Raw genomic sequence first — 16,659 nt, forward strand, 5'->3', positions numbered from 1 at the left:
ACCGAAGCCAACCAGACCTACAGAGGTCCCTATCCACCAGCCGTCATGTACAATCCCGATGGCATGTCTCCCGCGGAACGCACTGCCTTCCTCCAGTGGCATACCAAGAAAGTTCAAGAAGGAGCCTTGTTTGACTTGCAAGAACAACTCTTAGCCTACTGTCAGAGTGATGTCGACATTTTGTGATGTGGATGCGCTGACTTCCGACAGGACGGTTTGCATGGATCCCTTTGTAGAGGGGATGACAGCCGCTGCGTTCACCATGAAATCCTTCCGAAAACATGATCTTAAACCTGATACAATAGCCATTCTTCCACCTCAAGGCTACCAACCCAAGAGAAACTATTCCCAGGCCTGTATGTACTGGTTAAGTTATCTCTGACCCCGATCTGCACCTCCAGCACGCCAGGAATGGAGGTGAAAAAGAGTTCTCGTGTGGAGAGGGTAAACATCGATACAGTGTGGATGGCTACGATCCAGCGACAGGCACCATCTACGAATTCCTGGGGTGTTTCTGGCATGGGTGTCAGAAATGTCACAAGACCGAACGTGGAGAACCTCATACCATCCTGGGCACGTGGATGGGAGCACGTTAGAATGACACCCGCTACCGCCTGAGTCTCTTGAACCAACACCCTGAGGTGAAACGCGTCGTCACCTTGTGGGTGGTAAATTGTGCATGCTCTGTCCTTTGTGCAGCATGTGTGCCGATACCCGGTCAGACTCACCCTGCAAGCTGTATGAGCCCCTCGCCCTGGTCGCAGGGTCTTCTACTTTGACACGGACAGAGTCATTTACATGAGTGAGCTTACAGACGAACTGGACGGAAACACCATCAATTCGTTTGTGTCAGGAGGCCCCCAAAACTATGGCTATGAGTTAATGAATCCCAGACCCGATGGAACACGCATGACCTGCAAAGAGCGAGGGTTCACCTTGATTTACAGAAACTAACAACACTTCAACTTTGACACCATGAAAGGACTGATACTGGGACAACGGCCTTGGAAGAATGGGGAGAAAATCAGCTTTGATTACCCACATCAAATCATTCGTAAAGGACCTCGGCACGGGAACGCTCTTGTGACTTGACCCACCTGAGGTTATGCTTTCTCTCTCATGGTAAAATCCATTTCCTATGGAAAAGAAACACAAGGGTCAGTGCAGTTTGGAAAACTGGGGTGCAGTCCAGGCACCGGAACGGACCAATCAGGAAGCAGGGTGTCAGTACCTTAAAACCAACAGACGCTCTCTGGTCATCACTTTTCACTGAACTGTCCAAGCAACAACATCGTCCCTCTGATTGATGTTCCTCACGTTGTGTTGGCTGTTGGCGTTTTACTCGGAAAGAAACATCGAACAGAAAATCCGGACAACATCATGTCCAAACTTATGAATGCCAAGACACGGAATGACATGGGTGGTAAAGGGAGCAGTGACGGGAACGGTGAAATGACGCTGAACTGTGGGGTGAAGTGTATGACGTATTATGTGCGAAGATAAAGTCCGACGACGTGTACGCCAAGTTACGTACGGAGGCCGACGAAGTGATGTGCGACATGATACGATCGAAGATAAGGAAACTGACTTAACCCAAGAAAGTAGCTCCAAAGAAGAAGAAGATAAAGAAAACCCAGAAGAAAAAAACAAGCAAACGAGAAGCAGCAGCATCAATCACTACAGCAGCAGCATCAATCACTACAGCAGCAGCAACCACAACCACAACAACAGCACCAACCACAACCACAGCAGCAGCAGCAGCAGACACCAAAACGAAAGGGAAATTCCTTTTGAAACCTGCAACACCTGCAAAAAGGCGACCACGGAAGAAATTGTCTCTGAAGATCTCTCATCAAGAACAACTGTAAGTACCATGCTATTCTGTGGGATGTGTATGTCGTTATGATGATGATGATAATGATAATGATGATGAGTATCACGAATGCATGACGATGATTGTGGGTATACTGAAGGGTTCTTTTCTTGTTGGATTGACAGGACACCCATCCTTCCTTCCTTCCCCCGATCTCAGTTCACAGCAGACCCTATTTGAACAGTGGTGGGAACAAACCCCTCGGGAGCCAACCTAATGCGTCTGTGATGATGACGACCAGTGACAGTGATGATCATGAATCCCCCAAGCTGACAGCCCTCCCTTCCATGGATCTGGACACACCCATCCTGCTTGATACTTCTTGGGCACAGCATCACCGGAGGATGTCATCTCCTCAGATAGGCGCCCATGGTTTGCGACGACAACGTTGACGACGATCCTTATGGAGAAGCTCAACTCACTTCCCTACATCGTGAATGTAGTGCCTGTCGCCACAACAATAAGCTGAGTTACATAAGCTGTAACAGTGGTCAAGTGATGTGTCATCTCTGTTTCAGGGAGACCACAGACTTTACCTGTTTTACTGATGAGGCGTCCCAAACATGTTTGGAACCTATTTGGGTCAGTATGATGAAGGATCACATCTTATGGTAACCCCACCAACTACTCACGTTAGGTTTCCTACCAAAATGTCAATTGGTCGCATTGTCACGATTATATTAATTACTACATACAATATACGCACTTCAAAAAGAAACGGACAGGTAGATCTTTAGTAAATCTATTGTACCTAATAAAGTCGATATATTTAATCTAATATCATAGATATAAATATGAAATTTTGGAGCTCGATAGTCAGATGTTGCCGTTGTACAAAGGCATTGAAAACTGTTCATTGTCATGTCACATAAGGCCACAAGGTTGCGCTGAACTCAGTATCTCGTGTGACCGCCCCGGGCAGCAATCACGGCTCTGTATCTCCCAGTCACTGACTGGATAAGTGTACGAATTCTGTCCTGCGGAATTCTGCGCCATTCTGCTTGTAACGCGTTGGTCAGTTGTGTCTTTGGCGTGATCTGACATTGACGTATACGTCGATCGAGTTCATCCAAGAGGTGTTTTATTGGGTTGAGATCCGGAGATCTCGACGGCCAGGGCAAGCCGTTGATGTATGCATTACGAGGGTAGTCTACAGAAATGTGTACGGTTGGGCGTTGTCCTGTTGAAACAGCTCCCTCTGGCGGTCAGTGATTGGAGGAAGGTGATTCATGTAGCGACTTGCTGTCAAATTTCCCTGAACTACAATCAAGTCAGATCTCATGGTGTAAGATATGGCCTCCCACACCATGACACTACTGCCACCGAAATTGTAGTATTCACGTATACGATGTGGGGAAAAACGCTCATTTCGAGACGATAAACACGTTGTCTTCCATCTCGCCGGTAAAGAGGAAATCGTGATTCATCGCAAAACCACACTCGTCTCCAGTTTCTCCAATTCCAAGGCTTGTAAGGTATGTCACTAACGGAAGCGTCGCAGTCGATGGATATGTTGTAAAACAGGGACGATAACTGGTCTTCTGGGTCGGATTCCAGCCTCGCGAAGATGCCTCCCGACTGTCCCTTCCAATATCCTCCTCCAACCAGGGATGTGGAACAGTCGAATGTAGCGATCCTCTTGGTTGGCCGGTTCTCGGACGCTCTGCTGAGGAACTGAACTGTGGGTATCGGTCCCAAAGGCGGCAAATGGTGCTGTGGTGGACGTTGAAGTGTCGTGCAACAGAAGACTGCGATTCCCCTCATTGCATACGTCCTATGGCGATGTTCCAATCGGCAGCGCTGAGTCTCGGCATTTTCGAACTTGATAAATGTTGACAATTGAATGACAAATTGTTGGTTTATACTTGCCTTTTATAGCCAGTTCCACGAGTTACGAAAGCATAACTTGCACGTGCGTTTTGCTTTACGGTTTTCCTGCATGACATTTTTTAACAATGGCTGCGTTTTTCAATAACATACATCTAATTTATACTTTTATTTCTATTAAACTATAACCATCAGGGATATTTCCAAAGAACGAGGGGGCACGGGTGGCCCAGTCGTCTAAGGCGCCGCGATTCGCTGTGCAGAGTTGCGTCCCTTGGGCACGCCAGAAACCTATGATTGTGGGTTCGAATCCCGGTTCGCCCCGATTATGTTTCTAGGTTTGTCAGCACCATACCCGTGCTCGTGGGTTTCACCGAAGTGGTAAACGTCTAAGACCTGCATCACTTCAGGCTTTCCTCCCACATTAAGCTGACATGCCGCGATATAACTGGAATACTGTTAAAAGCGGCGTTAAACCCAACTCACTCACTCACTCACTCCAAAGAACGATATCCGATGAGCTTCCATCGTTCTTTTTGTCTGTTTGTTTCGGCCAATGAAAATAATAAACATTCGCCTTTTGTCAAAATCAACCAATCAGTGTTCAAAAATGCGTAAAACAAAAATTGCCTCGAAGTTATTTAGCTGTCTTGGCAGACGGTAGCCCAGTCTCTGGTCACGCTCAGTTGGGTTAGCGAGCAAATCGACTCACTGCAGCAAGTGGGTTCCAGCGGACAGTGTCAGACAGCCGAGAAGAAGATGAGAGCCCCTTTAAACCGAATTCGCTCACTCGCTCAAATCGATGAATTCACTGTGCAGAGCTGTGTCCCCTATACTTGCCAAAACGACCTCCCGATTCGCCCTGGTTATGTTTCTCGGTTTGGACCTACCTTATTTCGACGATTAAACGCCCGGGCGTATATTTCATTCCGAAACGTTTATTCGAGGACCGGCGTTTAATTGAAAAATACGGAACACGATTTCCGGCTTTCCTCCCACACGCAAGCTGACACTCCTCGAAATAACTGAAATACTGTTCAGAGCGGCGTTAACAAAAGTACTCACTCACTCACATAACATTGATAAGACATGTACTTAGTTCTGCGTTAAAGTGCTTTATGACATGAGGTTGAACGTGGTCAGATTATGTACATGCTGAGGAGAAAAGTGTCTCAACTTCTTTTGTATTGTGACGTATGTATGTGCAATGGAGTCTGATGTGTACATGGTATGCAGGCGATGGAGGGAAGTATCATAGTGACATTGATCACGCATGCTACAGTGCTACAGTCTAGTTACTCTTGTGGGATGGTGCAAGGGAATAGTCCATGAGTGATTTACCAACAAATCTGCAACAGCTCGAAATATCTGTAATGTATAACAGATGGAAATAGTTGTAATGTATAACAGAGTGAACTAATTGCAATGTATAAGAGATCGAAATAGTTGTAATGTGTAACAGATCGAAATAGTTGTAATGTGTAACAGATCGAAATAGTTGTAATGTATAACAGAGTGAACTAATTGCAATGTGTAACAGATCGAAATAGTTGTAATGAGTAACAGATCGAAATAGTTGTAATGCGTAACAGATCGAAATAGTTGTATTGTACAACATATTAAAGTACACGGTTTGTGTTAATTTTCACGACCAGTATTATGATCCCGCAATGTCAGCCTGTTATCTGTGTGTGCTTTTCAGAGACTGCTGGTTAATCATATAAACGATGCGTGACAAGAGGCCATGATCTGGATATCGGACCCTAAGTTGCAACCCTCCAGGGGCGTCCCACGGGTCGATGTGCCGCTCTCACGGCGAAGCTAAATGTTTCAGGATGGATTAGCTTTATCCGCGCTGAGTGTCGGTTAATCCAATCAGGGCAGCTAATGACATCACCTGCACTAAAGTCGATTATTTACAGACCGCCGTCATATAGCTGGAATATTGCTGAGTGCGGCGTTAAACAACAAACCAACCAACCTTTATTGTACAACAATATTTCATTGGCTGGTGATAACTCCCCGTGGAGACTAAGACGTGATCTGACATGGAACACGTTGGTGAAGTAGGACAGTGCATGGCTGGGTGTGACAGAGTAGCTCGGTGAAGCCCCACTGCTTGAGTTACTGCTGAAAACCGCTCCCGAATAGTTCAATACACACAATGCAATAGGACATCCTGCACGTGTATGTGGAATACACTATGGGAAATATGCAACCTGTGTATATGTGGATCTGCCGACCTCTGAGTCTTAACTCCATGTAGAACATAAGCCAGTCCTTGTGTTGGATTGGCTCAAACAGGACTGCGCTTCTGACAAACATCGGCACGGAAATCTGTAAGGGAGAAATCTGCTAGTTGCACTAAATCTTCTCGATACTTGATGTCGTGGCATGTTGTACAGTTCCTGCAAGGCAGATTGTAAATATTGTCATACTTTTGTGTCTGCTTATAGGTGGAAGCGAAGGAGGACGGATGATGGCTGATTGACCCGCAGTGTATAGGGCAGGTAAGACTACAGTTTATAAAGTTTGCATACAGGGACATGTATTCAACATTGGATAGAGTGTATACATATATAGAGAATACTACGTTCATTGTCATTAGACACCATTTTAACGAAACGAATGTACATTTTACGATATCTGTACGAGAGCGGTGTCGTATTTATTACCCTCATTACATATGCATTTAAGGTGTAAATAAATAAACAATTTTAGTTCCTTTAACGAACCAGTTGAAAATCCGGTTGTGCATGAATATATATATATATATATATATATATATATATATATATATATATATATATATATATATATATATATATATATATATATATATATAAACACGTTCATTCATAAACCAGCTCCTTCGCTTCGAAGGGAACACTGGTGGCACAGCCGCAGCATATAACGTCGTACGTCTAGATATCGGAAAATATAGTTTAAATTGACTTCAGTGCCATGCTGAACGTTTTGCATCATGAAAGTCAGAAGTGGCTCAAAAGCACTGACCAAGAGACCCAGGCCCTATTGTATGTACAGCATGGACTCTCATGGACTCTCAGGGAGAGATGAAATGAAGTTGAACGTCGCGTGCGTGTGGGTGCGTGTGTGTGTGTGTGTGTATGTGCGTGCATGCGTGCGTGTGCGTGCACGTGTGTGTGCGTGCGTGCGTGTGTGTGTGCGCGTGCGTGCGTGGGTGCGTGGGTGCGTGCGTACGTGCGCGCGCGCTTTACCCAGTCTGGACTAATGCCAGTTTCATAGTGCCAGGCAACTGGGATACTATGTCGCTGTGTAACAACGATCCCCCACTCAGGCACAATATACTCCGAACCGACCATTACCTGTTTAACCAAATAATGGCGAGCGACATATACAAATTGAATAAATTCATAAATTATCGCTACGTTACACGTGACATACTTGCTCACCAAATTAACTCCAACACCTTTGTTTGTTTAAACGTTAGCTGTCCTGACACAAACGTCGAGTGCCCGTCGTCACATTTCCAAATCCAAACTGTAACACTTTTAGAATACAAGTGTCCCCTTGAATGGTTTAATAAACTTGCAAGCTTCTCAATAACTTCCTGCTTTTGACAAATTCAATTTTTTAAAACTGCTTCCAATTCACCTGAACCAGGCTTGAAATTACGAATTTAGCTCCTGCTGCAAGACTCGCTGCCAATGCCACGCTGGTTGGTATATGACGTCATTAATATAGTCCCTTCCGAAAACAAATAGTTTTGAAGTGTTTCTCGCTCAGGCATAACATCTGTGAAAGTAAAACATTTACACAAATGATATATAGTATATGGGTATCCATTCAATAAGATTGTTTTGTCTTGCTTGTTATTTGTATGACGTAGCGAAAAAGTTGTATTCATTTATTCTTGCGCGTAGTGTAAATATATCAGACAAAGGTGGATTTTGTAATGATAAGAATTGTTTTCTTTTTTGGCGACTGTTATACTTCGATGCATGTAAATAAAGAACAATTCTTAATTGTACCTCCCTATACTGAGACTATTCATAAAACTCGAGCTTGCCTGGACAGAATATCAATGACGGCTTCAACTGGTAGGAACATCCGGATAATAAGCTGAACCCACGGCGGACTACGCTACAGACCAAAGCAGAAAGTTTATTTCTTTTATTCTATGGCACATTATTCCCACAGAGCGTTCGAAGGATGTATCCGGATTTTTTGTCCGAGTGAGGTGTTCGTGCAATCATGTTGATTCGTAAACAATTTCGGACAATGAGGCAGCTCCCCGACAACCAAAGAAAGTCTAGATATGGGCTCAGACAACAGATCTAGATACATCTACTTCAATGCATAGGCACGCAAACATCTGACTGTACTAAGTTGATATTATGAAATAAAATATTAAACTAATGCATTGCAAAGTTTTTAACACTATGATGTATGTGACGTACTCATTTGGTGGATAACGTATACATTTCAAACGTAACATTTCTTAGGGGTGACGTACAGTTCAGTGTCTCTTCATCACGCGTAATAGGTTTGTCGCCGTTTTGACATGCGCTATCAACATTTCTTCACCAGAACAACTGGTTTATGTGAGGCACGTATCTATGACAGCTCATACAGTGTTTATCTTGTTGTGACATGTGATTGTGGGAGATATGTCATAGCCCATGGTCAGCTATCAGTGCAGAGATCACTAACAATATTACAGCTGAAGTGCAGTGAATCTCAGATATATTCACGCCAGCAGAGTAATTCTCGTCTCAATGATTCACCAATGAAATCACTAATTTTCTTTTAGATTTCGAATGCACATTTGCTTTATTGGCCTACAACTGGTGGCATCCGCTAAAAGACAGCAATCAGTGCGGAAGTCGGCATCAGAAGCAGTAGCCATGTACGATAACCGGTATAAGAAGACGTCTTCTTTCCCCAGCATTTTGATGCAGTACGACCCGCCTTGCAATGCTAAACAGGTAGGGAGCTTTTATCTGGAATGGTTTCTGCACAAAGACACTACACCAATGTTAGATAGGAGGCTTTCACAGTCTAAGTGACTTACACGGACACTTCAAGTGGTATCCGATTGAATGTTTCACAGTCTAAGTGGCTGACACAGACACTTCAAGTGGTGCAGACAGATGGCATTTGCGTGCACAACGTCCTCGTGTCAATACCCAAAATGACAGTCAATATCTGGTGTGACCACCATTAGCATTGATCACTACCACACATCTAATGTACATTGAGTGGATCAGACGATTTGTGAAGGCCCTAGGGATCCTCCTGCACGCATCCAGAGCAGCTGTGCGTAGTTCATCGGCAGTTGTAGGGACTGGGCGCACATTGTGCAGAAGGCTTTGAACCTCATTCCACAAGTGTTCGATGGGGTTCAGATCAGGGCTGATGGCTGGCCACGGTAGAACACGGAAGTTGTGGTGTTGCAGAAAGGCCATGGTAGCTCTGGCAACATGAGGACGAGTGTTGTCCTGCTGGAAAATGTCTTGTTGATGTTGTGGAAAAACGTTGGGTCTGATCACTTGGTCGATATACCGCTGAGCAGTGACGCCGTGTCCCCGACCTTGACCAACATTCAGAAAGCACATGGGTCCAAGACTCGCATTAAGCCCAATCCCTGCCCATATCATGACGCTAGGTCCACTTCATGGATCCCTTTCCACAACGTTTCTGTCAGCGAAACGATCACCTCGACGCCGCCAAATTCTGGACATGCTGGTCGGCGACATCTGAGGTTGTTGGAACGGAGACGTCGGATCACAGTGTCCCGGCAAATGTGTCGATTATGTGTTCCTGTGGTCTGCCGAGCACTTTCACTTGCAGTCTCTGCCATCTGCCGTTGAGATACAGTAACGGCTCTCGTATGAGAAGAGGATTCTTCTCCACTGCTAGTGGCTCCAATGCTGGTGCTGTGTTGCCCACTAAAGACGGTCCCGGCGATGACGTGGTGTCAAAATGGGTCCTCGGTTTGGCCTGTGGCAGTGGAGGTGTCCGCACGTATATGTTGATGGTGTGTCCCAATGGTCAGTCGAGCAGTTTCCGCAGCAGAAATAAAGCAATCTTGAAGATGCTGTCGCACAACCTGACTATCCTGACGTCGGCTGGTGACCCTTGGTCTTGCCCTACGTGGTCGGTCATCTGTAGTGTTGGTATGGCACCGTTGCTGGAGCCTGTATATGGGCCTTACGTGGACTTGAAATGCATTGGCTACTTGCCGGGCGGTTTGTCCAGCTTGCAATGGTCCGAGGGTTTGGTGTCGTTGATTTCTTGTCAATCTTAGCATGTGGTGGCAATTCAATAACGAATGAATGTTATCTTATTTGGGTGGATTTATATAGGACAAGGAATGGGGGAACGCATGTGCATTTCAATTTGCACGGAACTCACGTGCATCGGGTTACCATGGCCGTAGCCGTGATGCGTTTGGGCGATTGGTTTTATTGTCATTTGCTTTGATTTTTTCATCATCAAATTTCATTTTTCCGGACAACTTTTCATGCAATATTATTTGGATGACGTTTCTTTTGCTGTTCAGTATATTTACTGTTAAAAGCAACATGAAGTGTCGCAGTAAAGATGTTGTATATGTTATAACATGTGCAGGATGTGATGAGCATTATATTGGAGAAACTGGTATGCAACTAAAAGACAACAAATTCGAGATCCAAATGTACTTTGTACAAAATGAAAGCAAACACATTGATGAATGCTTTATGCGTCGCCTAGTACTACAATGTAAGTTAAAGGTTTCATTACACCTGAAGAACCGTTGAACGGCGAAAGATCTTGTGTGGATAAAGGAGTTTTGACAAGCGATATGTGTACAGTATAGACATGGTAAATGGTGCTGATGTCAGATCATGTTATGTGTCGTGAACGTAGGTGCACTGGTCCCACAGAATCAAAGAGGAGGAGCAACGTAAGAGAATGAGACAGAGCAGGGACGATCTGGATAGTCCAGGGGCAGTCGTGGAGAAGAAGGGGAAGGCAGAGGTAAGGCAACAACTCACTCACTCATTGACATCCCACAGAGGGTGAGGATGACAGGGAGAGATGATGAATGAGATACCCTGGTTGTTCTCCGTGTATGATTGCATGTTCATATGTACAAAGGCTATTACATCACCTGGAAGATGTAGCGCACACAGACACACACACACACACACACACACACACACACACACACACACACACACACACACACCACAAACAACCAAACACAAAGAGAGAAACAAACAAACAAACAAACACATATACACAAACAAATACAAACTCTCAAACAAACACACACACTCTGAAACAAACACACATATACACAAACACACACACACACGTCGCAAGGCTGGCTGTAATGCATTCATGGTAGTGAAATCACTGTTGCTCGACTACTTTGGTTCCTGATTTTCAAAGCAAAGTTTAGTTAATATGAAAGATCCTTCTTGCCCAATATTTATTTCATGATACGGGGCGGTCGGATAGACTAGTGGTTCAGGCCGAAGACCCGGGTTCGATTCCCGACATGGGTACAATGTGTCAAAGTCCATTTCTGGTGTCCCCCGTCGTGATATTGCTGGAATATTGCTAAAAGCGGCGTAAAACCATATTCACTAACTCTTTCACGATAAAGAGAAGAAAGTTAGTTCTTAACTTACCTGTACTACGACTTCCTGACCGTGTTAGGTTTTAAAACAGACAGTGCTAGATAATGTATTCCTTCTGCAATCAGATCTTCCAAACTACAGAAGGTCATCGGTGTAGTAACAAGTGTCTCTCGGTCAGCTGTGCACAATGTAGAGCCTGCGGTGGTCATCGTGGTGATCGTGGTGCTGCCAACTGAGGTCGTTCTCAATATATAGATGCTGTCAGTATTCAGCCATGAAGACGCCAACCATCGTATAAAGGCAGAAAATTCTATTTCGCATGGAATAGCAATTAAAAACTTCGGCCGTCAATTGGAATCGACTTTTGATAAGTGAGTGAGTGAGTATGGTTTTACGCCACTTTTAGCAATATTCCAGCAATATCACGGCGGGGGTCACCAGAAAACTTTTGATAAACCATCAATTGAATATACCTCAAATGTGCATTGAGGTTTTTTTTCTTGTCATATTTTGTTTAATGCCTTACGCCAGTGTTCAACATTCCAGCCAAATGACGGCGGTCTGTAAGAATCGTGTCTGATCCAGACAATCTAGTCATTGACACCATGAGCATCGATCTAAGCAATTGGTACGATGACATGAATCAACCAAGTCATCGAACCTGACCATTCGATCCTGTTAGTCGCCCCTCAGGACACGCGTGGATTACGGATGCCCGAAACTAACCCAATCTTCACGTGGTTGTGTCTTGTTCATTACCTTTCACTGATAAGCACCTCAAGGTCAAATGATACCCCCCGACCAGCTACTGCCTCTTCTATGCAAGTTAAGGGCTCAGTTTTGGGACCGGTTGTGCTTTCTTTGTACATTCTGCCTGTAGGCAATGTAATACGAAAACATGGACTTCATCTTCATGGGTATGCGGTTGATAATCAGTTATATCTTGCTGTAAAACCCGCCAATGTGAATATATGTAAAAAACAAACGAAATACTGTATAACTTCGTTGGAGGCTAGCAAGATTTTTTTTAAAGTTGAACGACTATAAGACAGAGCTTAACATCCAAGGAACTCCTAAGCACTATTATTACTGGATCAAGCTCGCAGGGAGTCATCTTTGAGAAGGCCATGTCGTAGGAAAAAGAAGCTGTCACAGTCTTCTTTAACAGTCGTTTGAAAGTGTTTTTGAATTTCCTGATGTATGCTGAACAATTTTGACTTGGGCTGCCCGGTTGAAAATCCCGGGCATTTTGGGGAAGGGTCAACAAAGGTCAAACAGGGGTCAAAATTCAAAATTGTGTCGATATGCATATCGAATTACTCGTCCAGTCATAAGGAACCTAGAAATATATAGTTTGTTATACTTCCGACCTTAAATGCGGGAGCTATGGCCAACGCACTTTTGGCAGTCGGCAATTCACAAACACAGTTAACATTGTCCGATAGTCATGATTTTAGTGTCTAATAACATGTTTTCTGACATGTCAAATTCAACCAAGCAACTTTTAAAAGAAAGGGTTACCTGGGCAGCCCAAGTCAAAATTGTTCAGTATACATCAGGAAACTCAAAAACACTTTCAAACCTTTGTTTCCATGATTTAGGGACCTACAGGTTGGTCCTTGACTATACCCTGCGACAGGGTTATTACTTTAATGATCAATATAATGTGTATAAATGACAATGAATACAGGTACGAATAGTAGGGTTGCCAATCTTGGCTGAGGTATTGTGTCAACCTTCAGATGCGGACCCTGAGACTTGAGACGATTGCTAGGGAACAGCTAGCCAGGTATGACAGCTATATCCAGCGCCTCCACGACAAGGTGGCCAGACAGAGAGCAGAGATGAGGCGCCGTGCAGAGGAGACTGAGACAAGGATACTGGCACGGGAGCAACAGGTAGAACTGTCCATATATCTGTTTCCATTTCTCCTTCTACAGACAAATATATATGCCTACGTCCATTTCCAGCTGCTTCGGTCAAAAAAGGGGACGGGTCAGCAGAAGAAGACCTCTTTAACACTTAAAGCAACAACAAAACAACAACGAGCTGTTTCAGCATGTGTTTTCGTGTCTATCTGTATGTTTTATAATGACGGTATTTCAGAGACGACGAGAAAGGAATGCAAGAAAAACACAACCTCTCCCTCCCATCAACAACCCTGAACATTTCAAGAAGTATCCAAAAACAAAGTTTGGAAAGGTCAGTAACAAATTGTGCTCATAAGTGCATGATTATATTTCTACCTGTCGGAGTGTTGTTTTATGAATGACATTGTTCAAGGAGTACATGTATATATTTCCACCTGTCGGAGTGTTGGTTTACGAATGACATTGTTCAAGGAGTACATGTTTATGTTTCCCCCTGTCGGAGTGTTGGTTTATGAATGACATTGTTCAAGGAGTACATGTTTATATTTCCCCCTGTCGGACTATTGTTTTGTGAATGACATTGTTCAAGGAGTACATGTTTATGTTTCCCCCTGTCGGAGTGTTGGTTTATGAATGACATTGTTCATGCAGTGCATGATTATATTTCCCCCTGTCGGACTATTGTTTTGTGAATGACATTGTTCAAGGAGTACATGTTTATATTCCCCCCTGTCGGACTATTGTTTTGTGAATGACATTGTTCAAGGAGTACATGTATATATTTCCCCTGTCGGAGTGTTGGTTTATGAATGACATTGTTCAAGGAGTATATGATTATATTTCCCCCTGTCAGACTATTGTTTTGTGAATGACATTGTTCAAGGAGTACATGTTTATATTTCCCCTGTCGGAGTGTTGGTTTATGAATGACATTGTTCAAGGAGTACATGTTTATATTTCCCCCTGTCGGAGTGTTGTTTTATGAATGACATTGTTCAAGGAGTACATGATTATATTTCCCCCTATCGGATTATTGTTATGTGAATAACATTGTTCAAGGAGTACATGATTATATTTCCCCCTATCGGATTTTTGTTATGTGAATAACATTGTTCAAGGAGTACATGATTATATTTCCACCTGTTGGAGTGTTGTTTTGTTGATGTTATTATGTAAGTAATTTATTGCTCTGTTTCGTCTGTCGGGGTGTTGTTTTGTTAATTTCAATGTAGTGTATGAATGCTTCCCATTGCCTGTGTAGACGGTGCTCCTTGAAGACGACATGAAGAGGAAGGGCTTGCTGCGCTGTCAGGAGGAAGTGGACCGGCTGTGGCACAGTAATACGTACGGCCATAAAGCTGTAGGTCAGCATTCCTCCGTCTAGTTCGTGATGTACTCTCTAGTGACATGTCTACTGCACTGCAGGTATCAAATACCTCATGAGGACGATGCATCGCTGTCTTCTTCCACCTGTTAGGAATGACACGGCCTTGCCTGGTTCGTGTATTCTACCTCCATGCGCTGGAAGTTTTGGGACTGAGGAGACCCTAACGCATAGTGCTTATTGTTTATTATTCTTTGTCCACAAAATGAGGGGTAGGGGATGTGTTATGTTACCTGGTTGTGTGTAATTATATCCGATGGCGTGTGCATACTTAAAACCACTGGTTTTTCACCATACAGTTGCAATATCTACACACGGGCAGTGTGCTTGATGTCTCACGCATGCAATCGTATCTCTATGAATCTATAATACTGTTACTTAATCGATGCCCTCTATGTTTGCTGTCGATGCCTCGCTATAGCGAATATGTTCAACTATCTCGGAATTACAACGTGGTCCCGCTGGGACTGCACATCAGGGATCAGGGAGATTTCTACAAACTACTCAGCTGAATCTACATTGCTGTCAGATCGCACGGTGTAGCGAGGACAATGGCCACAATCTCGTCCTCCCTGCAGATCTCACCAGGTGTGTCTACCGAGTGGGATGCGAGGGGGCCGACTTTGTATGATCGGGAGAATAGTCACTGTAAATGGCGTACAAATAAATAATACACAGAAAAAACCCAACAACAAACACTTAGTACAAGTAAGAAGATAAGAAATATTTAGGCATTAGACAATTTAAAGACTGTCATCTAGGGTGTCAGTTGTTGGTTGCCCTATAGAGGGCACGGTGCATGTCAGCATACTGAATTCCTACAGTTGTGTAAAGTTTGTTTATCAAATCCGGAATCTGTAATGATTTCCAATTGGTACTTTATGTGATGATGTTGTTCATGCTGTCACAGGTGTTTCCCGGACGCTCCCGGACGTTATTTAGTTGGACCAAATGCATGTAATTGCTTGTGGGGGGATGTGTCAATGTCATCTAACCAGTTTTATCACACGAACATGTCGATTAAACTTGTTATTGCGATCATCAGACCCTGTTACATACTCTTTGTTAGGAATTCCACTGATCTAACTCGATACCATGTTCATACTTCCATGTCACTGACGTAACCGCGTACAGGTATTGTCAGTCCTTACTTTGTATTGCTAATGTCATAGTTGAAACCACTTCAATAAGATTCTTTTAAACCTCATTTATCCAAAATATCTAATTGTTTCAATATGTTTCCAACGTGCGCCGACATTCTCTCTCCTTTGTATGTCAAATATATTCAGCAAACATTCGGACAGGACCCTTACTCTCCAGCAATATCTAGGACCCTTACTCTCCGCAGTATCTAGGACCCTATCTCTCCAGCAGTATCTAGGACTCTTACTCTCCAACAGTATCTAGGACCCTATCTCTCCATCAGTATCTAGGACCCTTACTCTCCAGTAGTATCTAGGACCCTATCTCTCCATCAGTATCTAGGACCCTTACTCTCCAGTACTTTCTAGGACCCTATCTCTCCAGTAGTATCTAGGACTCTTACTCTCTAGTAGTATCTAGGACCCTATCTCTCCAGCAGTATCTAGGACCGTATCTATCCAGTAGTATCTAGGACCCTTACTCTCCAGCACTATCTAGGACCCTTACTCTCCAGCAGTATCTAGGACCCTATCTCTCCAGTGGTATCTAGGACCCTTACTCTCAAGCACTATCGAGGACCCTATCTCTCCAGTAGTATCTAGGACCCTTACTCTCCAGAAATATCTAGGACCCTTTCTCTCCAGCAGAATCGAAGACCCTATCTCTCCAGCAGTATCTAGGACCCTTACTCTACAGTAGTATCTAGGACCCTTACTCTCCAGCAATATCTAGGACCCTTACACACCAGCAGTATCTAGGACCCTTACTCACAAGCACTGTCTAGGACCCTTACTCTCCAGCAATATCTAGGACCCTATCTCTCCATCAGTATCTAGGACCCTATCTCTCCAGCAGTATCTAGGACCCTATCTCTCCAGCAGTATCTAGGACCCTATCTCTCCGGTAGTATCTAGGACCCTTACTCGCCATCAATATCTAGGACCCTTA

The 16,659-nt window shown here is 44.0% G+C and overlaps 1 protein-coding gene across 1 annotated transcript; it reads left to right on the forward strand.

Annotated features, from left to right (window-relative positions):
* The first annotated feature begins 5,954 nt into the window (after positions 1 to 5,954).
* Positions 5,955 to 15,692, forward strand: LOC139473386 (uncharacterized). Its single transcript, XM_071255942.1, has 8 exons — positions 5,955 to 6,039; positions 6,157 to 6,210; positions 8,496 to 8,670; positions 10,595 to 10,705; positions 13,056 to 13,211; positions 13,420 to 13,515; positions 14,446 to 14,528; positions 15,479 to 15,692. The coding sequence occupies exons 3-8, from the start codon at positions 8,503 to 8,505 to the stop codon at positions 15,690 to 15,692; spliced, it is 828 nt and encodes a 275-aa protein (XP_071112043.1). The 5' UTR covers positions 5,955 to 6,039; positions 6,157 to 6,210; positions 8,496 to 8,502.
* The last annotated feature ends 967 nt before the right edge of the window (positions 15,693 to 16,659 follow it).

The sequence above is a fragment of the Haliotis cracherodii genome, unplaced genomic scaffold, assembly GCF_022045235.1.
Source record: "Haliotis cracherodii isolate W230 unplaced genomic scaffold, xgHalCrac1.p SCAF_28, whole genome shotgun sequence".
NCBI classification, from domain to species: Eukaryota; Metazoa; Mollusca; class Gastropoda; order Lepetellida; family Haliotidae; genus Haliotis; species Haliotis cracherodii.

What these genes read in the sequence shown, in the direction of transcription:
- LOC139473386 (XM_071255942.1), top strand. Translation starts at nt 8,503, where the DNA reads ATGCACATTTGCTTTATTGGCCTACAACTGGTGGCATCCGCTAAAAGA. An exon ending in TACTGGCACGGGAGCAACAG is followed by an intron (nt 13,212 to 13,419) that starts GTAGAACTGTCC and finishes ACGGTATTTCAG; the next exon opens with AGACGACGAGAAAGGAATGC. An exon ending in CAAAAACAAAGTTTGGAAAG is followed by an intron (nt 13,516 to 14,445) that starts GTCAGTAACAAA and finishes TTGCCTGTGTAG; the next exon opens with ACGGTGCTCCTTGAAGACGA.